General features: G+C 36.1%; 1 protein-coding gene, 1 long non-coding RNA gene and 2 pseudogenes across 3 annotated transcripts in view; 2 read left to right on the top strand and 2 right to left on the bottom strand.

Annotated features, from left to right (window-relative positions):
• Positions 1-11,501, top strand: part of LOC139362406 (uncharacterized) — a 46,918-nt gene extending 35,417 nt beyond the window's left edge. Inside the window, exon 3 of the long non-coding RNA XR_011621260.1 lies at positions 11,443-11,501. This is a non-coding gene — a long non-coding RNA (uncharacterized lncRNA). The remainder of the gene's footprint in view (positions 1-11,442) is intronic.
• On the bottom strand, positions 723-3,385 carry LOC105477238 (high mobility group protein B1 pseudogene; annotated as a pseudogene).
• On the top strand, positions 5,975-8,050 carry LOC105477380 (serine/arginine-rich splicing factor 10 pseudogene; annotated as a pseudogene).
• A 2,132-nt stretch (positions 11,502-13,633) lies between the features above and the next one.
• LOC105477241 (mitochondrial ribosomal protein L1) overlaps positions 13,634-22,474 on the bottom strand; it is a 93,350-nt gene continuing 84,509 nt past the window's right edge. For both annotated transcript variants that reach the window (XM_024791379.2, XM_011733644.2), the window contains 2 exons: positions 16,549-16,630; positions 13,634-13,925 (listed from right to left, as the gene is read on the bottom strand). In XM_024791379.2, coding sequence (XP_024647147.2) covers positions 13,810-13,925; positions 16,549-16,630 — 198 coding nt within the window. In that variant the 3' untranslated portion in view covers positions 13,634-13,809. The remainder of the gene's footprint in view (positions 13,926-16,548; positions 16,631-22,474) is intronic.

Raw genomic sequence — 22,474 nt, 5'->3', positions numbered from 1 at the left:
TTACAACTTTAATCAATGTAGAGTGATATTCTAACTTCTGTCTCCTCCTCTCACAGGATTTTTAAATTCCTCAAAAATTACTGGACAATGTCACATTTAGCAAAATGATTAAAGTGAAAAAAATAATGAACCAAGTATTGGCAAGAATATGGAGCAGCTGAAAATCTTCCACACTTTTGGGAATGTATATTGGTACAACTACTTAGGAAAAGTGTTGAGCATTGTAATGGAGCATGTTACCATCCCGCAAGTTCATGCTTAGGTATATATACAACAGGAATGTTTATGTATATATCTTGTGCACTTCTTTTGGTGAATATATATATATGTTCGCCAAACTATATATGTACTCATCTTCCTCATGTATATATGTTCATCTTATTTATATATATGATCATCCCCCTTGTATATATATATATGCTCACCAAAAGTGAACAAGATATAAATATGTGTGCATAAACTTGATGCAAAAGTAATTGCTGTTTTTAACGGCAAAAACAGCAATTACTTTTGTACCAACCTCATACATACATATATGTGTATATATAAGCATTTCTGTTAATAAGTGGGGTTATTGTAATAGCCCTAAAACTTCACCAGAAGAAATGTACAAAAATGTTCATAACAATATTATTTGTAATACCCCAAACTGTAAAACTCCACATGTCCATCAACAGTAGAATGGATATTTGTGATACATTTAAGCAATGGAATATTATATAACAATGAGAACGAACAAACTACAAATACATACTGGATGAATGTCATAAATATAATGTTGAATGAATGAACCCAGACCTCCCCCAAAATCACATATGATAATTATTCAATTTAAGGTAATTTTCAAAATCAGGCAAAACAAATATATGGCCATGGAAGTCATAATAGTGATTACCTTGAGTGAGAGTGCTTTCTAAGTGGTTTCTAGGGTGCTGAAATTACCCTCTTTCTTGATCTGTGTGCTAGGCACACGTTTATTTTGGGAAAGTTCATCAAGTTATACCCCCATACTGTACGAAGCAAGGTTAGTTCCTACTGAAATTACCACCAGAACAGGGCTATCGAAAGACACATTTAGTAGTGTGTTAACTGTACAAAAAAAGACACTGTACAGTTTAAAAACAAATCTTACACAAACTTACATTTCAATTTTTTTCTTTAAAAGGAGTGAATTGTGCACAGAGGTTAAATGCTTTATAGACAAGAAAAACAAACCTGTGCTAACATTAACTTATTCATCATCATCTTCTTCATCATCTTCTTGTCCTCCTCTTTCTCCTTTTCCTGCTTTTTTCAGCCTTGACAGCTCCCTTTTGGCTGCATCTGGCTTTCCTTTAGCTTGGTATGCAGCAGTATCCTTTTCACATTTTTCCTTGAGCTTCGCAGCATTCTTTTTATAGGGCTGCTAGTCATCTGCAGCAGCGCCATTCCACATCTCTCCCAGCATCTTGGCAACATCACCAATGTTTAGGCCAGGATGTTCTCCTTTGATTTTTGGGTGATACTCAGAACAGAACAAGAAAAAGGCTGAAGAAGTCCTCTTGGGTGTATTGGGATCCTTGAACTTTTTTGTCTCCCTTTTAGGAGAGATGTAAGTTTTCATTTCTCTTTCATAACGGGCTTTACCCACCTTTGTCATGTCTTCCAATTTTCCTTTTGCTTTAGCAGAAGTAGTCTTTCACCTCTCTGAGCACTTCTCAGAAAACTCTGAGGAGCTGACTGAGGCTTCTGGGTGCTCCTTCTTGTGCTCCTCCTGACAAGTTGGCACAAAGAACACATATGATGACATTTTGCCTCTTGGCTTCTTAGGATCTACTTTGCCCATGTTAGTTATCTTTCTTCAACAAGGCACAGAGTTGCCCAGTGCCCATATGGCTCTCACTTGCCCCAGCACTCTCTCTATGGAGCTCAGTGTACTGCAATCAATTGAATATTTTTACCATAGAAATCTGTTCATATGTAATTATATATGTGTTTGTATTTATATTTAATAAAATGAAATTGCCATCTCTCCCCTCTAAAAAACCAATTAGTAATTTTTTTGCAAAGAATATTTGCTATGTATGTAAAAACACTTTCAGGGTAATGAAGTTAGTATTTTGAATTCAATACAATGTAGTTATTGATTTCATAGAACTGTAGGAGTAGACATTTAATAAAAATTCAAGTAATTAATGGGTCTTAAGAGAGTTTTGGTGCCTCCTCCTATCACTGCTACTAATTCCTCCTAAATACCCATCAAAAGTAGTGACCTAGTGTAGTGGCATCTGTTTATTTTGCCTGCCCAGCACCCAGTAGCCCATTTTTTTGGTAAAGTCACTTCAATATTTCTTTGGGGAATTTCTTCTACCCTACCACATGCGCTTTGGTGAGATTATCAATTCTGCCTTCTTCTGACCAAGAAGTGGGCATGTAAACTAAACTAGGCTAAGCAGATTCTCTCCCCTTAGAATTTAAATCTTGAGTGACACAAGGTCAGAAAACAGAACTAATTCACCTTGACAGTAGCTCTCTGAGGAGGCTGTTCATTGGCTTCTGTGACATAGATCTCTTACGCTGCCCTGTTGCTTCCTATCCTTTCCAAGTGCCAGTTGCGTGGCTTTTCCTTTGATTCCGTGACCCACTCTATATCCTTAAAATACATGACTTTCATTAAGTTGGTCAATTTCTGTTGACTGTAGTTGACGAACACTGATACAGCTGGATATAAATACATTCACTACTATTACGCAAGAGAGTCCATGCATTTAAGTTTTGCCTTACTTTGTGCCAGAATTTGCTTCTTTATAAAGTCTATGTTAGTTCTGCCTAGCTCTACTTCTGAAGCTTCATTGTATACATATACTCTATCCTTTAAATGGCACATGTTTGAAAACTACTATCATTTTTCCCCATATGCTTTCTCAGCAAAATAACTCATTTTCTCAATTAAAACATATATGACTACTACACACCCACTAAAATAGCTAAAAGAACACACAGTTCCAAGTGTCAACAAGGATGTGGAGAATCTGGAACACTTATGCTTTTGCTGGAGGGAATATAAATGACATAGCCGCTTTGGAAAATAGTTTGACAGTTTATATAATTTATAAACTTAATATTTTTAATGGGTTTTAAAAATAAATGTAATTACCTATTGTAATGCCATCTTAGGAAACAATTTCATGAAATCATGGTCTTTATGTTAGTTATCTTATCCTACAATGCATTAAATATATACTTAATTATTAATTTAAAATGTGATTTACTTATAAGCTAAATTAATTCCTTGTACCATGAGTGGTACAACTCCTCAGAGTTTTCTGAATACAGGTATTGATTGCCCTTTGGGAAACACCAGGTTGTTGTCTTTAACTTAGAATTTTGAATAAAATAATTTTCATTAAAGCAATAATCAACGGCCGGGCGCGGTGGCTCATGCCTGTAATCCCAGCACTTTGGGAGGCTGAGACGGGCGGATCAAGAGGTCAGGAGATCGAAACCATCCTGGCTAACACGGTGAAACCCCGTCTCTACTAAAAATACATTAAAAAAAATTAGCCGGGCGCAGTGGCGGACGCCTGTAGTCCCAGCTACACGGGAGGCTGAGGCAGGAGAATGGTGTGAACCCAGGAAGAGGAGCTTGCAGTGAGTGGAGATCACGCCACTGCACTCCAGCCTGGGTGACAGAGCAAGACTCCGTCTCAAAAAAAAAAAAAAAAAAAAAAAAAAGCAATAATCAACTTTGGAAGCAGTATTAAAAAGTTTTATAGGCCAAGCCATCAGAGAAATGCAAATCAAAACCACAATGAGATACCATCTCACACCAGTTAGAATGGTGATCATTAAAAAGTCAGAAAAAACAGGTGCTGGAGAGGATGTGGAGAAATAGGAACACTTTTACACTGTTAGTAGGAGTGTAAACTACTTCAACCGTTGTGGAAGACAGTGTGACGATTCCTCAAGGATCTAGAACTAGAAATACCATTTGACCCAGTGATCCCATTACTGGGTATATACACAAAGGATTATAAATCATGCTGCTATAAAGACACGTGCGCACGTATGTTTATTGCAGCGCTATTCACAATAGCAAAGACTTGGAACCAACCCAAATGCCCATCAATGATAGACTGGATTAAGAAAATGTGGCACATATACACCATGGAATACTATGCAGCCATAAAAAGGATGAGTTCATATCCTTTGCAGGGACATGGATGAAGCTGGAAACCATCATTCTGAGCAAACTATCGCAAGGACAGAAAACCAAACACCACATGTTCTCCCTCATAGGTGGGAATTGAACAATGAGAACACTTGGACACAGGATGGGCAACATCACACACTGGGGCCTGTCGTAGGGTTGGGGGAGGGAGAAGGGATAGCATCAGGAGATACACCTAAAGTAAATGACGAGTTAATGGGTGCAGCACACCAACATGGCACATGTATACGTATGTAACAAATCTGCATGTTGTGCACACGTACCCTAAAGCTTAAAGTATAATAAAAAAATAAAAAAGTTTTACAGGCCAAGTACAGTGTCTCACATCTGCAATCCCAGTACTTTGGGAGGCCAAGGCAGGAGGATTGCCTGAGGCCAGGAATTTTAGACCAGCCTGGACAACATAGCGAGACCCTACCTCTACCAAAAAAAAAAAAAAATTAATTGGCCAATCATGGTGGCATGCTCCTGTAGTCCCAGCTACTCAGGAGGCTGAGGTGGAATGATTGCTAGAGCCCAGGAGTTCGAGGCTGCAGTGAACTGTGATCATACTACCACATTCCAGCCTAAGCAACAGAGTAAAACTCTATCCCTAAAAAAAAAAAAAAAAAAAAAAAGAAGAAGAAGAAAAGAAAAAAGAAAGTTTTAGATAGCACATAATGAGATATAGAAAGTGTTAGGCCTTTTATTCATTTAGCAAATACTTCGAATTTTTTTTTTTTTTTTTTGGTTGGCTTTTTATCAGTGGAAAGTGACTGAAGAGTCAGAGATGTGGAAAACCTCCAGAGCCAGGATGTCCCCCTTCTACTCTATGTCCAACATAAGCATGCAATTTCAGGGAAGAGGGAGACCTCCACATAGGAAGGAGAAAAAAGAAATATAACAAAATGTTAAGGGGTTGTTTTAGGAATTATGGGTCATTGAGTTCTTTCTTTACATTCTTAATTATGTTCATTTCTCTACTTGCCAAAATTTAATATGCTTCCATTTTTTTAGATAAAAACCATACAGTAAAACTTTTTGTTCTTTTGGATACCTTGGATAAAAAGATATACATATATACCTTCTATTGTTGATAAGAATAAATTTCTAATTGTATATTTTTATTCAAAAATAAAAATTCAACCAAGCACCAGAGTGTGTGCCTGTAATTCCAGCACTTTGGGAGGTTGATGTGGGCAGTTTGCTTGAGCCTAGGAATTCGAGACCAGCCTGGGCAACATAGTGAGACCCCATCTGTACAAAAAATAAAACAGCCAGGCATGGTGAGAACCATGGCATGTACCTGTGGTCCCAGCTACTCAGAAGGCTGAGGTGAGAGGATCACTTGAGCCCAGGAGGCCAAGGCTGCAGGGAGCTGTGATTGCACCACTGCACTCCAGCCTGGGTGACAGCGAGACCTTGTCTCAAAAAAATAATAAAATTTTAAAAGTAAAAAACAAAAATTTAATTGAAGATATCAATTTTTTATTTTAAAAATATTGATATTTACACACAACCTTTTGTGGCTAATCATGCTGCCACCTACTTCCAGTTCTCAAAGCACTAGCTAGTAGTAGGTGTTTGGTTCATTATTATGTGAAAAATATAATCCAAACAAAACAAACAAACAGAAACTAATGGTACTCAATTGGTAGAGTAAAACAAACAATGGGTTCTGAAATAATGCACCTAAAATCTGGTAATTATAGCTTGACAATTTTTAAAGCTCTATAGGTTCAGTGATGTGATATGTGGGATTTGCTTGTAAGTGCTGTAGAAGGGATGACGACAAGCTGGGGGCTGGGAAGATGGAAGGGACAGGTAAAATGGGAACAATAGCAGAATATTGATCATTGCTGACGCTGGGTGGGTAATCATTATGGTATTTTCTTCATATTTGAAAAATTCTATAATAAAAGTTTAAAAAATAATTTTTACAAACCTCTAAATATGCATGATCACAGAAACCTAAAGCAACCTCTGTTATATTCCCAAAATAGAATAAAATAAACAAACAAAAAACTTACTCAGAAATAAAGCTCCAGGTGGCCTATAAAGTGTTTTGTGCTTTCTATTTGTACAGGCAAGTGAGAAAACAATTACTGACCAGTAAGTACACAACTATTTTCAAGTTGTATGAAAGGCTATTATCGCCACCTACTGGACACTGTTATTGACTACTTGATGTAAAAAATTAAGATATTTTTAAAACCAACAATCATTATTTAATAGGTCCCCCATCCCATCTTAAGCATCTAGTTAACAAAACAGTACAAATAAAATCATCAAATTTATATCTTTATTTGTTTTTATATTAGTAATGCTAATTAATGTTACATTTCATCACTTCTTAGTGTGAAATGCTCCCTGCTAAAAAGGTATATATAAAATTTTGGTTTGCAAGTACGTTCATGATCATCGTATGATGTTCTTGTTTTACAGAAGATCACAGAACTTGAGTTGTTTGCTCATAGGGTAAGAACTCAGAATTTAAATTATTTACACATAGCGATAGTCCAGAAAATTATAAACTAGTCCTGGCTCTTAAGTTCAGTGCATTATCTTTTTAAAATCTTGACTTATATTGCAAATTTTATATCTTTCATAACTTGGCTAATTTCACACACCAGTGATTCTCCACTCTGGTGCATCAGAATGACTTGTGAAATTTTTAAAATAAAGCTGGCACCAAAGCCAGAGATTTTTACATCCAGCCAGGGTTAAAAGAACTATTAATAGATACCAGTGGTTCTGAAAGTGTGGTCCCTAGACAAGCATCATCATCATCATCATCATCGCCATCACCTGGATAGAAATGCAAATGTTCAAGGTCCATCCCAGAGTACTGGGTTGGGTGCTGTAATTTGTGTTTTGCAAGCCTTCAAGTGATTTGGATACAAGCTAAAGTTTGAGAATCACTATTATTTACAACAAAACCAGTAAATTCCTACTCTTTTACATAAAAGAATTAATTTAGCTGTAGTAGCCATTTAATTTGGCTGTGCGTGTCTGAGGATCAGCCGCTGGGGGCTGGACAGTTTGCTGAGTCCCTTATTATCCCCTGGTGCCTGGTGCTGAGACTCACACAGCGGTCATATCCAGCTACCTGTGTCCCCCAAGGTGCCTCTGTTTATCAGGAATGGAGCCAATAACAGCAGGTTCAAAGATTTATGGCATGAATTTGGTCGTTATGATCCTATAGTTGATGTGTATGTTCCACTTGATTTCTACACTCACTGTCCAAGAGGAGTTGCTTATGTTCAACTGGAGGATGTTCGTGATGCTGAAGATGCTTTACCTAATTTGGACAGAAAGTGGATTTGTGGATGTCAAATGGAAATAGTTTGCACAGGAGGATTGGAAGACCCCCAAATCAGATGAAAGCAAAGGAAGGTAGGAGTGTGTACAGTTCTTCACGCTATGATTCTAGAAGCCAACGTTATGAAAGAAGATCAAGAAGTCGAACTTTTATTTACATCTATAGAAGATCTAATAGTCCTAGAAAGGGTGGATGGACTGGAAGACCATCATGTAGCAGAAGCCATTCCAACAATGACAGAGTTAAACACCGAAATCGCTCTTTTGCAAGATCTAAATCCAATTCAAGATCAAGGTCCAAGTCCCAGCCCAAGAAATAAATGAAGGCTAAAATCATGTTCTAGGCCTGCATTGCATGTCAAAACTAGAGGCACCTCTTAAACAGATTCCAAAACACATTACAAGTCTTGCTCAAGACATAAAAAGGAATCAAGGAAGAAAGAACTGCCTTGCTCCAAATCCCAGTCAAGGTCACAGTCTAGGTCTAGGTCAAAATCTAGATCAAGATCTTGGACTAGTCCTAAATCCAGTGGCCACTGATAGTATAAACCATGATCATTTTTAGGCACATATCATTCATTTGTTCATAGATTCGTTGACTTAAATTATCAGGAATACAATGTTGCAATGATGTTTAACAAACACTTGTTAGTTTTCCCTGTACCAGGCAATGGTTATATTAAAATGACATGCTGTTGAGAAGCCACTCTTAAGAGTCCAGTTTGTTTAATGATATGGGCAGCTACCAATTTGTTATGTCTGTGTATATTTTTGTAAAGATTCTCATTTTTATGCTTGAAGTATTTGGTGAAAGATGTTGGTTGACCATAATTTGCAACATTCTTACTAAAAATAAACTTTCGTATTCATATTTCATAGAACTGTTAACCTAGAAAGGAGTAAGATAGAATGTTACAAAAGTGAAGTTGTAGCCACAGTACAACACTGATTGCTCTGACACATTTAGGTTCAGCGTGGACCTTTCTGTCTTATCAAGATGTCTAGGCTCTTGATAATAGTTTATTTATGATGCAATGTGGATTAGTTCTTTTGTTAACTCCACTGTCTTGGGGAATAATGCCAACTGAGTCATGTAGTATTTTCAGGGAGATTAAGTTTTTGACTGAAACATGGAGCCTTTACTTTTTTCTGGTTTCTATAGATTTGGAACAAGAAAACATCAGAAAAACTCACCTTAAAATTTGTGGAGGTCAATAATGGTAGAAACAATTTTAAGGGGAAAAGAATGTTCTTATGTAGTTTTTCTAAAATTTAAGGAGTACTGTTGACCATAATATTGCTTAGTTTTCTTACTGTCCTTAGAAGCAAGTGAATTGTTTCAAAGTAGGCTGTGTGTGTGTGTTGGGGGGGTGGTGTATAGTGTAAAAGAACTGAAATGTTGACGCTTACAGCATTTGGCCTATACATTTGCATCAAAATTTGCCTGTTTCTTTATGTAGGAGGCTTGCATTTCACACCTCAGTTTATTTAACGTGAGGCAAGTTCAAAAACAGCACGCTCATTCTAGGTGATTCTGTGGTGCCATGAAATTTAAAATGATTTTGGAAAAAAAGATTAGTCAGTTTTAAGAAAGAGTCACATCTTTTGAATTTTTGACTACCAGTGTAGTACTTGACTAAAAATAAAGAAATAATACCCTTTACCATTTAATTTCTAGTATTTCTCTGAAAGATTGTTTTGGGGACAAAACTGACTTGACATATCCAATCTCATTTTGGATAAAAAGCTAGCATCTTTTAAAATCTCAGATTGCTTGCTTACAGATATAAGTAAGAATTATGGAGAAGCAACCCTTTAAGAAGATTACTTATTTCAATTGTTTTTAGTAACCTAGGCTTTGTCTGTAGAGAACAAAACAATGGCAGTAAGCTGAGATAGCTCTATTGGGAGAGCATTAGACTGAGAACAAAACGATGGTTTTTAAATACTATTTGTGGGAAGTGCTTAAGGGGTTGATTGTAGGACCTTTGTATATTTGATAGTATTTCTTTCATTTCTCTAGTGTTTGCAGTCATATTCTGTTCTGCTATGCAATCATTTATATGCATGTTTCTTTACTTTTTTAAGACTTTCCTGGATATATAAACAACAAAAAGTGTATTTAAAACTGTAGCAGTAGTTTGCAGTTCTAGCGGAGAGGAAAGCTGTAGGGCTAAACTTTCTACTTTTCTTATAGAAGCTTCTAAAAAGGCATTTCATAGTTCTCTTTAACAAATATTGTGTACCGCTTTTAAAACATCAATACTGGATCAAAGCAAGACCCAGCTTATTTTCTGCTTGTTGTAAGTTAAGCAAACAGAAATAAACTTTATTTTATGAAGGAAAATTTTTCCCTTCATTTTGCTATAATAAAAACAAAATGAAGAAAAAAAATTTGATTTACTGTTCTCTAAGAAAAAAAATATAAAGATTTAAATTGAGTAATATAGTGTAATTTTACTCTTTTTCCAGAAGCATACATTCAACAAAGCTCTAGTTAGGCAACAGGAAAAGCACTCTAATGGAAGAGTGGAGAGTAATTTATTCAGACCCTGGAATGTTCCTGCCTAGAGCAAATTTTCGAATCATATTTCCTTATTCTGGCTTGTTCTGCTCAATAAGTTACCTTTCTAAGACACAATAAGGCCTTTTAGTCACATCAGACCTTTTGACCCCGGAATGCCACTTCTAAAACTTAGAAAATAAATTGCACTCCCATGATTTCTCCAAAGCACTGCAAATAATGGGGGGAAGGGGATCCTGGAGTTAGTTAAATGTACAACAATCGAGGAATGATTCCATAAAATAAAACATCAATAGGATGGACTATTGTTCAACCATTAAAATGATGCTTTTCATATGGCTTTTTTGTTTGTTTGAGACGGAGTCTCGCTCTGTCGCCCAAGCTGGAGTGCAGTGGCACGATCTTGACTCACCGCAAGCTCTGCCTCCCGGGTTCACGCCATTCTCCTGCCTCAGCCTCCCAAGTAGCTGGGACTACAGGCGCCCGCCACCACGCCTGGCTAATTTTTTGTATTTTTAGTAGAGATGGGGTTTCACTGTGTTAGCCAGGATGGTCTCAATCTCCTGACCTTGTGATCCGCCCACCTTGGCCTCCCAAAGTGCTGGGATTACAGGCGTGAGCCACCGCACCCAGCCTCATATGGCATTTTAAATATACGAAATGCTTACTTTATAACATGTGCACACACGGATACATACATACTCACAACTGAAGACAACAAAGTACTAAAATATTAATGCTGGTTATCCTTCAGTAGCAGATTATGAATTTTAAAATATCTAATCAGTATTTTTAATTTTTTCAATAACGACTATACTTATCCATTAATTAAAAGAAAATCTACAAATAGCAGAGCTTCTACTTTGTAAATTGAGATCTTCAAATAATGATTAATCTGTAAGCTTTCAAAAGATGGTAACTGTGGAAAACAGGTAGGTATCTTTTCCTCTCCATCCTGTGTTACTCTTTCCTCATCCCACTCTAACTCTTCTACTTCTACTTTCTTCACATCAGCCCTGCCATAATTCATTAACTAGAAATACAAGAAACCAAAGGCAATTATTCAATATTTTAAAATTTTAAAGCTGCTCAATTAAATGGTTGATCTTAGAATATATATTTAAAAAGAGGTAAAATAGCCCAATGGCTAAAAGAGACTAAGGTCTTTAAAATTAAACAGATCTGGGTTTAAATCTTAGTTTGCCACTTACGACACGTCACAGAAGTTTCATTTTCCTTACCTGTGAAATGGGAGTACCACTCTGCTTAGTGAATTGCTGTGAGGATGAAATGAGAGGATGCATCTAAAGTATAAGAAGGCAGTACGCATTTGTTAGTCTGTTTTGTGTTGTTATAGCAGAATACCTGAGAAGGTAATTTATAAAGCATAGAGATTAATTTCTTGCAGTCTGCAGGCTGGAAGACCATGATGAAGGAGCTGGCTTCTAGTGGTAACCTTCTTGCTGTAGTCATACCATGGCAGAAGGCAGAAGAGCAAGAAAGGGCAAGAGGAAGCGAGCCAGGGAGGAAGAAAGAGCAAGCAAGCATGCAAGGTATGCCCAAGAGTTCCTTGCAGTCTTAAGCCCTTTTATTATTATTTTTACAATTTGTATAAATTTAAGAGGTACAAGTATAGTTGTGTTACAGGATATATTGCTTAGTGGTGGCCTGGGCCTTTTAATGTAACTATCACCCAAATAGTGTACATTGTACTTATTCATTTCTCAACCCTCACCATCCTCCTCCCACCCTCCCTCTCTTCGGAATCTCCAATGACTATACTCAGCATTAATTCATTCATGAGGGCAGAGCTGTCACGACTTGTACCTCCCATGAGGCTTCATCTCCCAACACTGTTGCATTGGGGATTAAGTTTCCAACACATACTTTTTGAGGGACACATTCAAACCATAGCAGCACTCAATAAAAGGTAACTGCCATTATTGTTTTCTAGTAATGTTATTGCTGTTTTGGGTAAGCAAACCCTAAGTTTTAATTTTCCTGTGGGGAAAAAAAAGTTTAGTGGGGTACTATGGCTATTCAGTCATTTGGAATTCTCAGATCACTAACATCTCAAAAAGAATTTGGGAGACCTATATGGAGCTGTCAAAATTTTCTTTACAAAGTAGGTATTAATCCATTTTCCCTCAAATGTCTTGTATAGCTGATGTTTTCAAACTACACTCTAATCACTAACCCACATTAATTGTTACGTCTGATTTATCTTTAATGGTTTCTCCTTCTGCTTGTTTCTATGAGGCTGGGAGGGTTGAACTGCATCACATCCCACATTCTGAATTGGCCTAATTATTCCCACTTGAGGTCAGTTGATTTGTACCTCCATCTCTTGTATCTTCTGTAAACTGAGATGTAGGTCTATAAGCTTGATTAGATTTAAGCAGAACAGCCTTGGCAAGAATAAATACTTCATTGGTAGTGATGAATTTCATCTTGAAACATGTCTATTCCTTGGCCAAGTTGAGTGTGCTAATTCTCTGTGCTCTAGGCAGATTTATGGTTCCCAAGTAGATCAATGCAAAATGAATCAAAATAATTTGTGTTATTAGAAATCTAATTGTTTTAAAATAATACATTTTGTAATTGTGAGAATTGTGTTACCCAGCTCTTCTTCAAAAAAGATTTTACCTTGAAAAGCTAGAGCTGGTGAGTCAACACCAAAACTAAAATAAAATGAGACTCATTAATGAGAAAAAAATAATAACAAAACAAAAACAAACTAGGTATTTAAACCCCACCAACAAATTCACCATCACTATTATTTCATAAAAGAAAATTCATTCAAATAACCCCTAAAAAGGTGGAAGATACTTCAAGTAATCATTCCCAAGAAAGGACAGCTGGCAATTGCATGCCAAAATAATCCTTATTTTTTTTTCATTTTGTCATAAATCAGTAAGCACTTAAGGATTAATATCGGTCTGCAAACTGGTACCTGATGCAAGATGCTTTACTTCTTGTCCTGATTTTTAATCCAAGAATGAAGTTGTTCTAGCTACTTCATGGGAATGTTCATTCGACAAACACTAACCAAACACTTGTTATACTATTAAGCAGAGAAATTCAGGAGCAAATGAGGTCACGTATATGAAAACACTGTATACAGTGCCTTGTAGATTGCAAAGCATCATAAAAATATGTGGTATTTTACAAATGTATATATTATCATATATAATTATATAATATATATTACATATACTACATAATTACATAATATATAACTATATATTACATATACATATTATATATATAATTACAAACCGATTCCTAAAAAGAGATAACCCAACACATGTTTTAGTGACTTAGCAATTTTCTATATTCATGCTATCAAAAATAGTACTCAGAATTCTTTGGAATGCATATTTTCCTTCCTTTTTTTTTTTTTAAAGAAAATAGTTATATTTGTGATGTACCTCATGATTCTGCCATTTTCTGCTTTATGGGAACTGAGGATGTTACCATTCCCTCAGATGGTTATGACTCCCAAGGGAAAGTTATCAAGCTAGAAACTGCTGCTATAATTACCAATATGTAGACTCTGGATTCTAAAAAAGAAAATGTCACAGGGTCTAAAAGGCAGGTTCAGACAAAGAGAAAATTTTATTTTCTTATTCTTGAAATGACTAAGATTTTTCAGTGTTAAAGTTCACTTTCAAGTATGATCAATAACGAGACATCAAATGTAAAAATTATGCAGTTTTATAATTTTCTCCATTGCTTCTTAAACCACTTAAAGTAATTTCACAATTCAACACATTTAGATGTCTTTTTTACTTTCTTCATTTTTTACTTCTTTAGGCAACAATGGATCAATCTTCAGTAATAAACCTTCACTTGTTGAACTACGAAGGAAAGCCCGTATCACAAAGGGACCTGGAAACAAAAACGAGAATCAACTTTGATTTTATATCACAATACCACCTCATGAGCAAATACAGTAAACCCTCACTAAATACTGTCACTAGGTTCTTGGAAACTGCAACTTTAAGCAAAACAACTTATAGAGAAATCAATTGTACCATAGGCTAATTAATAAGAGTTAAGTTTCGAAGACAAATTTCTAGTCACAAAAATATCACCAAGCTTCTAAATAAAGAGCTCAAACACTTCTAATATTAACCACTGAAATAAATTTGAACTATAAATACATTTAAGATTAATAAAAGCAATAATTATTTACCCAACTGTTGGTAAATCACAGTGACAGGAGTCATAGTGGTGGTGACTTAAATCAAAGACTAAGTGTTTGCAAAATGAAAACCGTAAGAAGCGCCATCTGCCACCATGCAGTTCAAAAACAAACTAACAAATATGATTGGCTCCCTGAGTGCTTTCATACCACATCATTTATTGTCCTGCATTTGTATGATCATCATATACTTTGCACATTTTTATTTTACAATAGTTTGCATTCATTCATTCATCTTCCAACTCCCTTATTCCAGTCCAGGGTTGCGGGAGGCCAAAGCCTATCCCGGCAGGTCAGAGCATAGGTGGGAATGATCTCCAGATAAGCAGCATCTCATTGCAGGGCACACGTACACACCCCCCACACTCATTCACACCAGGACCACGCAGACATACCAATTAACCTAATATGCCCATCTTTGGGATGTGGGAGAAAACCGAAGTACCCAGAGAACCCATGCAGACATGAGAACATGCGAACTCCACACAGACAGTGGCTCTGGCCAGGAATCTATTTTTTTCTTATGAATGTTATAATGAAATAACATTGGACAAAAGGATATTATTCAAGGACATGCTGTACAAATATGCAACAAGAAAACTTACAGAACTCATGTCATATTTTCACATGAAGAGTACTGTATTACTAAACTTTTTGTATTACTGTATAACATTTTGAATTATAAGAAGAGGAAGATAGTTTCATTTCTAGAATATAAGACAAACTAGTTGTACTCTAGAATATTAGAGATTTATCCTTGAAACTACATATACTCACTAATAATTCATTTCTCTCTTCCAGAAGATGATCACCTACAATTTATTTTATTGCAAAGTCAACAGTGAAGGGAACAGGTGGTGATATTTACATTTGATGGAAATATTATAAATATTTATTTAAAACAGTCAGCACAGATGCTACCTTTGTGTTACCACACAGTTGGTAAAGTTCCCTAAAAACTAAAATGCTTTTCATAAGAACAATGTTAAGGGGCTTCATTTAAAATAGCAAAAAGACAGCCAGACACCATGGCTCACACCTGTAATCCCAGCACTTTGGGAGGCCAAGGTGGGTGGATCACCTGAGGTCAGGAGTTCGAGACCAGCCTGGCCAACATGATGAAACCCCATCTCTACTAAAAATACAAAAATTAGCTGACATGGTGGCAGGCGCCTATAATCCCAGCTACTTGGGAGGCTGAGGCAGGAGAATTGCTTGAACCTGGGAGGCGGAGGTTGCAGTGAGCTGACATCAAGCCACTGCACTCTAGCATGGGCGACAGAGTGAGACCCTGTCTCAAAAAATAAAATAAAGTTGCAAAAAGAGAATCACAACATTTAAACATGCTAAGGGGGCTTCATATGAAATAGCAAAAAGAGAATAACAACATTTTGAGGATTTGCTGTCCATCATCTACTCCTACTATGGTCTCAGAGGATCCTGTACTGAAATCAAAGTTCTCTGTGGACTATAAGAATCCATACACATCCAATTACTTAGTAGTATGGCCATATTTAGGACAAGAGAATTAACAAGGGTGATATTTATTCACCAGTATGGTTAACTCCCAAAGAAGGTGAAAAATAGCTTAAGATTGTGTTTTAATTATAAACTTGGTTATAAAAGTAAACCTGACAAATTCTTATCATGGTAAGCCTACAAATGAATAATCAATCGAGTATAATGGACCCTTGCTTGGCTTCAACCATCCACAAGTGAAATTTGTCTGAGGAAGGAATTTGAACAGCACACAATACGATGATAAAGAAACTGGACACCTGTGTTCCAGCCTACAACACTGTTTTCGCATCTCAACTGAGTTGAGTGATTCTCTATGAATCACCTCATTTATAAATGACTCTCATGACACAATAAAATGATCTTCTTTCTTTCCTGTAATAAATAAATAAGATTAAGAAAACCAACTGCTAGTGCCAATGACAAAGTTAATGATCTGGCTTCAAAATGTCATTTTAGAAATAATTTTAGTCCCTAACATCACTGTAAGTTTAAAGCAATCAGTTACGGTTTTCTTTCAAACTTTGCTACATTTATTAGTAGTCATAATGTGGGAATCTACAAAGGTTTCAGGATGCATTCCTCATTAATGCTAGAGAAATCCTTTGGAGAATTAAATTTATTTATCTAATCCCTGGAAATATAATATTTGCATGTTAACTTGATATTTTATTTAATATTTTACATTTTGCTATTATACTTGCATGTTAACTTGACTTTTTTCTTCATATTTTACATTTTAAAGTATTGCGGGGTCATAGGGAAGTCTACCCTCAGCAAACCACTTACCCAAATTCAGTGGTCTGTGCCTACAAACTTCATTAATAACCGCTTGTAGATTGGCAGCTATCTGGTCACTTGACATATCCAACTGAAAGAAAGTAATATATACAACATTAATGATGAGAAAGTAAGAAGATAATACAATTATTCTAGACTATTTTTCAAATATTCAATCAATGCAAATTATCTAGTAAGTGACCCTACTGTGAAAGGGGAAAACCTCTACAGCTCTTTGTTTCGAATGCCACATTTACATGTCTTCACTTGTCAAGATTTAATAGATTTATAGAACATGTTATAACAAATTGAAGTTGAAGTTTTTCTACTTGAGAGTCCTTGACTTCCAAGTAATTTCCCCAAAGCATATCTTGGAGCAGAATACATCATTTCCTACACCCACCCTGCAAGGAAACAGTGATATTTTCTCATGAAGTTTGTTGATTTAAAGGAAACTAAGAAAATGTTTAGAAATTAATGTTTTCATGAGTCCAAAATAAAACTGCTTGCCACATGCATTCAGACAATACATATCTACACAGAGACAATTTCAGGATGTTGTGCTAACATTCTAATTTTTCAAACGCTCTATGCAATAACAATTATCTTGTCATTTAGCAGTGAGTAAACATACAGTGAATGAGTCCTATTCATAAAACTCCTAAACTCAAATTACACCCTTGAAAAGTCTTTGTGTTTATTATTCAAATTCAATGACTCTTATTCTTCCTAAATATTCTAGTTAAAATCCGCTATATTACATTCAAATGTTTACAGGATTTTGCACCGTGCCAAATAAACCAATTTTTAAAAAATTCATGGTTGGGCACGGTGGCTCACGCCTGTAATACCAGAACTTTGGGAGGCCAAGGCAGGCGGATCACCTGAGGTCAGGAGTTTGAGACCTGCCTGGCCAACATGGTGAAACCTCGTCTCTACTAAAAATACAAAAATTAGTCAGGTGTGGTGGCAGATGCCTGTAATCCCAGCTACTCAGGAGGCTGAGGCAGGAGAATTGCTTGATCCCAGGAGGTGGACGTTGCAGTCAGCTAAGATTGCGTCATTGCACTCCAGCCTGGGTGACGAGAGTGAAACTCTGTCTCAAAAAAAAAAAAAGAAGATTCATATAAAATTATAGTAGCTTAACAGGCAAAATTTATACAGTACAACAGTTGAAGTTCAAACAAGATTTCTGTTTTCCAAAGACTCTGAGAGCCCTGTGAGAACTGTGCCCCACATAAACATAAAGAGAATTCATCCTAAAAAAATTATTTTATCATCATCAAACAGCATTTATTCAACACCCACTTGGGCACGATGCAGTACCAAATCCTAAGTGAGAAAGGTTGGACAATACTGGAGGAATTCTCACTTTATGCCAATCCTTAAGTAGAAGTTCTGAGAGGATAAAAAAGCAATGTTTAGTTCACCTTATTAAGTCCATACACCATACAGACTTTAATTTGCATTGAAGCAGGTAGCTCACTGGCAGAGAAGGCACCTTACATATTTATGTTGAAAAATAAAAAAGAAAAGGCTAAAGGCATCAGCATGTGTCCCTGCCTTCAATTCCCCTCTTAACTCTGCACAATATATGTTTCAAAAATATAAAACAATTATGTCCCCTGCAACTTTCATTATTAGGATACCTTCAATGATTTTATCAATTTAAGTTTAAAAAAAACACAAAAATGTTTTAAAACATAGTTTACACTTTTATTCAAATTTTAGCATATTTAATATATGGTACTGTGCCCTCTACTGAATTTTAAAATATATGTATAGCTATACTTTTTATTTTAGATATTGTGCAAAATTATGGAAATGTTACATATCTCATAGGCATTACTGTGATTATTGGCTAATGACAAGACCGATAGTTGTGTACAAAAACAAAATATAAATGTGGATGAGTTTTATCAAAACTTGCTAAGGAAATTCATTTGGGGTGACAATGACCTAAAGAGAACTCAGAAAAGCAAACTTACAAGGTTTTCTGCCTACTTCTCAGTTAGTCTGCACTCCAATAGTGCTTTCCCATGTGATAACATTTTGTGGTCTTAAGGAGGCAGGATGACTATTTTGAGGAGAGAATATTATCTATTATATTAACAAAAGCACAGTATATGACTTGGTACAGCAAGGGAAAAACAAACAGGGATGGGGTTGATCTTGAAGGGGATATAGGACTATGTTAAGCACCATATTTGTATGTGTGCATATGTGTGTATTTGAATATATAACAGTCACAACACTATATATGTTTAACTAAAGTGATTATCCACTGCAAGACAAAACAGTTATTCCTTATTCTGGAGCATACATGTTTTCAAAAAAAAAAAAAAAAAAGGCCACTTTACTTTCTGCTTAGCATCCCTTATTATGTCAGAAACCATTCCCTAAGCAGACAGAAGGCTTCTACAAAAGATGTCAGGGCAGTGGCTCAGTGGACACAGGTGAACTTTATGTCTCTATCTCTGTTTTAACTCTGATTTCCCCCTTTTTGTGTAATTCCTAACCATTTTATTCAATAACTTTCTTATCATTATGATAAAACTAAAAATCAGTGGTTCTTAACCCTTTTTTTTTTTGTCCCGTTGAGATGCATATGTCATAATTCATCTCAGGGCAAAATGTAATCACAAGCATGTCCAAGCCAGTAATCCTTAAACATTTTTAGGTCATTGAGTCTTGCTACAGAAAAATTCACAAAAAGAACTTAGTCTACACGACCAGGGTCTTCATAGATTCTCTGATTTAAAAGAAAGGGGATAAAAGAAGAAAGATTCCTGGGGAAAGTGTCTGAGTTAAAAAGGATCCCTGGGCCACATTTTGAGAACCACTACTACAGAGGTTAGTCTGTCCAGATATTTTGAAGAACTAAGGATTACAGTGTGAATAAAGGATTTTTACAATCTTACAGAAGACAGACCAAAAAAAGAAGAAAAAAAAAAAGCACCCCATACATGATTTTTAAACAATCACATGTTCCTTCTAAAGTGGCAACTTATATTACTATAAATGCTCTGACAGTCTCTAGATGACTAATCACCTTTGACTGAAAACTGCAGAGAGGACTGCTGCTTTGGATAAGCACCTGTTAGATCACTTGGCCTCCAAAATCCCTTCCAAATGTAATATTCTAAGACTATATAAAGTGTGGACTGGCAGACGGCTTTTAAAGATGGGCCAAAACTCTTAATTTCCATGACTCCTAACAGTCTAAACTAAGAAAAGAAAGGTTATCCGTATGTCTCCTACATAACATAAAGTAGTAATAATAATTGATGGTGCAGCTCTGTTTATTGGGTACTTACTTTGGGCCAAGCTCTAAGTGTTCACATAGATATTCTTATTCATTTCTCCCAAGAACCCTATGAGGTAGGTGCTATTATTATCCTTTATTTACACTTATAAACAGACTCAGAAAACTCTGTAACTTATTCATGGGGACACACATGGTAAGGAGTGGCCAAGTAGCTACGTGTCTGAGCACTTAAGGCAGACAAACCTCACTTCCACCACCTTACTAGCTTATGACTCTGGACACAGCTATTTCAAGTTGGTGATCTTTATATAAGGAAAATGAAGTATCAGTTGTCTGAGAAACACAAATGAGTGTGTTGTATACTAAGGGGAGAAAAAAGAGAAACTAAGTGAAACACCAAAAGAATATACATTTAAGATGGAAAAATAAGAATTTTTCTCTTTGCCCAATGAATCCTTTACTACCTTCCTAATTTTTAGATGTTAACACCATACAACTTAGCAACATTTACTTAACCCCCACTCTGTCAAGCAACACACAGAACCAGGAACAGAAAGATGAATAAGATACAAACCTTGCCCTTGAGATTACAATATAGACACTAAAACACACCATAAGAAATACCACTTTAACTATATGAACAAAGTGCCACAAGGGCACAGAGGAAGAAGTAATTGACACGGAGGCTTTACTCATCACCAAAGAAGGTGATATCTAAGCTGAATCTTAAAGGATGACGAATTTTGAAGGACAAAGAGGATCTTCTAGGCAGAGGCACCAGCATAAGGTAATGTGAGACAAAGGTGGATCAGGAGAACCCACAGACCCTTGAAGGAAGCAGATTGCTCCGGCAGGCCCCAGAGACAGCAGAAAACTGTGCTGCTATCCATGGCTGAGAGACCTGAAGACAGTTTGCATTACAGTACTCTGTGCAGACATGCCCCACTACCAGTCTGGAGCCTGGTAACTCTGCTGGGTGGCCAGATCCAGAAGAGAAATAACAATCATTACAGTTTGGCTCTCAGGAAGCCCCATCCCTAGGGGAAGAAGGGGAGCACTACATCAAGGGAACAACTGGTGGGACAAAAGAATCTGAACAGCAGCCCTTGAGCCTCAGAACTTCCCTCTGACATTGTCTGCCCAAATAAGGAACCAGAAAAACAATTGTGGTAATATGACAAAACCAAAGTTCTTAAATACCCCCCTCCCCCAAAAGATAACACTAACTTATCAGCAATGGATCGCAATGGATTGAAACCAAGAAGAAATCCCTGAATTGCCAGGAAAAGAATTCAGAAGGTTGATTATTAAGCTAATCAAGGAGGCAGCAGAGAAAGGTGAAGTCCAACTTAATGAAATAAAAAAAGTGATACAAGATATGAAGGGAAAAATCTTCAGTGAACTAGATAGCATAAATAAAAAATAATCACAACTTCTGGAAATGAAGGACACACTTACAGAAATGTAAAATGCACTGGAAAGTCTCAGCAATAGAATCCAACAAGCAGAATAAAGAATTTCAGAGCTCAAAGACAAGTTTTTGAATTAACTCAATCCACAAAGAGAAAGAAAAGACAATCAAAATAAATAAACAAACAAAGCCTCCAAGAAGTTGGGATTATGTTAAATGATCAAAACTATGAATATGGTGTTCCTGAGGAAGAAATCAACAAGTCTGAAAAACATATTTGAGGGAATAATCAAGGAAAACTTCCCAACCTTGCTAGAGATCTAAATACAAAGCAGCTCAAAGAACACCTGGGAAATTTATCGCAAAAAGATCATTGCCTAGGCACATAGTCATCAGGTTATCTAAAGTCAAGATGAAGGAAAGAATCTTAAAAGCTGTGAGGAAAAAGCACCAGGTAACCTAAAAAGGAAAACCTATCAGGTTAACAGCAAATTTCTCCGCAGAAACCCTACAAGCTAGAAGGGATTAGGGCTCCATCTTCAGCCTCCTTAAAAAAAAAAAAAAAATTATTGGCCAAGATTTTCATATCCAGTGAAACTAAACTTCATAAATGAAGGAAAGATACAGTCTTTTTCAGACAAATGCTGAGAGAATTTGCCACTACCAAACCAGCACCACATTTAGCAGTTCTGTTAGAACTGCTAACAGAAGCTCTAAATCTTAAAACACATCCTTGAAATACACCAAAATAGGACCTCGTTAAAACATAAATCTCACAGGACCTATAAAACAAAGATATAATAAATTTAAGAAAAAAAAAGGTATCAGGCAACAAATAGCACAATGAATAGAACAGTACCTCACATCTCAATACTAATGTTGAATGTAAGTGGCCTAAATGCTCTACTTAAAAGATACAGAATAGCAGAATGGATAAGAATTAACCAACCAAGTATCTGCTGTCTCCAAGAGACTGCCTAACACATAAGGACTCAAATCGACTTAAGGTAAAGAGGTGGGAAAAAATTTAACCCATACAAATGGACACCAAAAGTGAGCAGGAGTAGCTATTCTTAGACAAAACAAACATTAAAGCAACAGCAGTTAAAAAAGACAAAGACATTATATTTTGACATTATATAATGATAAAAGAACTTGTCCAACAGGAAAATATCACAATCCTAAATATATATGCACTAACACTGGAACTCCCAAATTTATAAAACAACTACTACTAGACCTAAGAAATGAGATAG

The sequence above is a fragment of the Macaca nemestrina genome, chromosome 3, assembly GCF_043159975.1.
Source record: "Macaca nemestrina isolate mMacNem1 chromosome 3, mMacNem.hap1, whole genome shotgun sequence".
Classification (NCBI taxonomy): Eukaryota; Metazoa; Chordata; class Mammalia; order Primates; family Cercopithecidae; genus Macaca; species Macaca nemestrina.
This window is presented reverse-complemented; position numbering and strand designations above follow the sequence as displayed.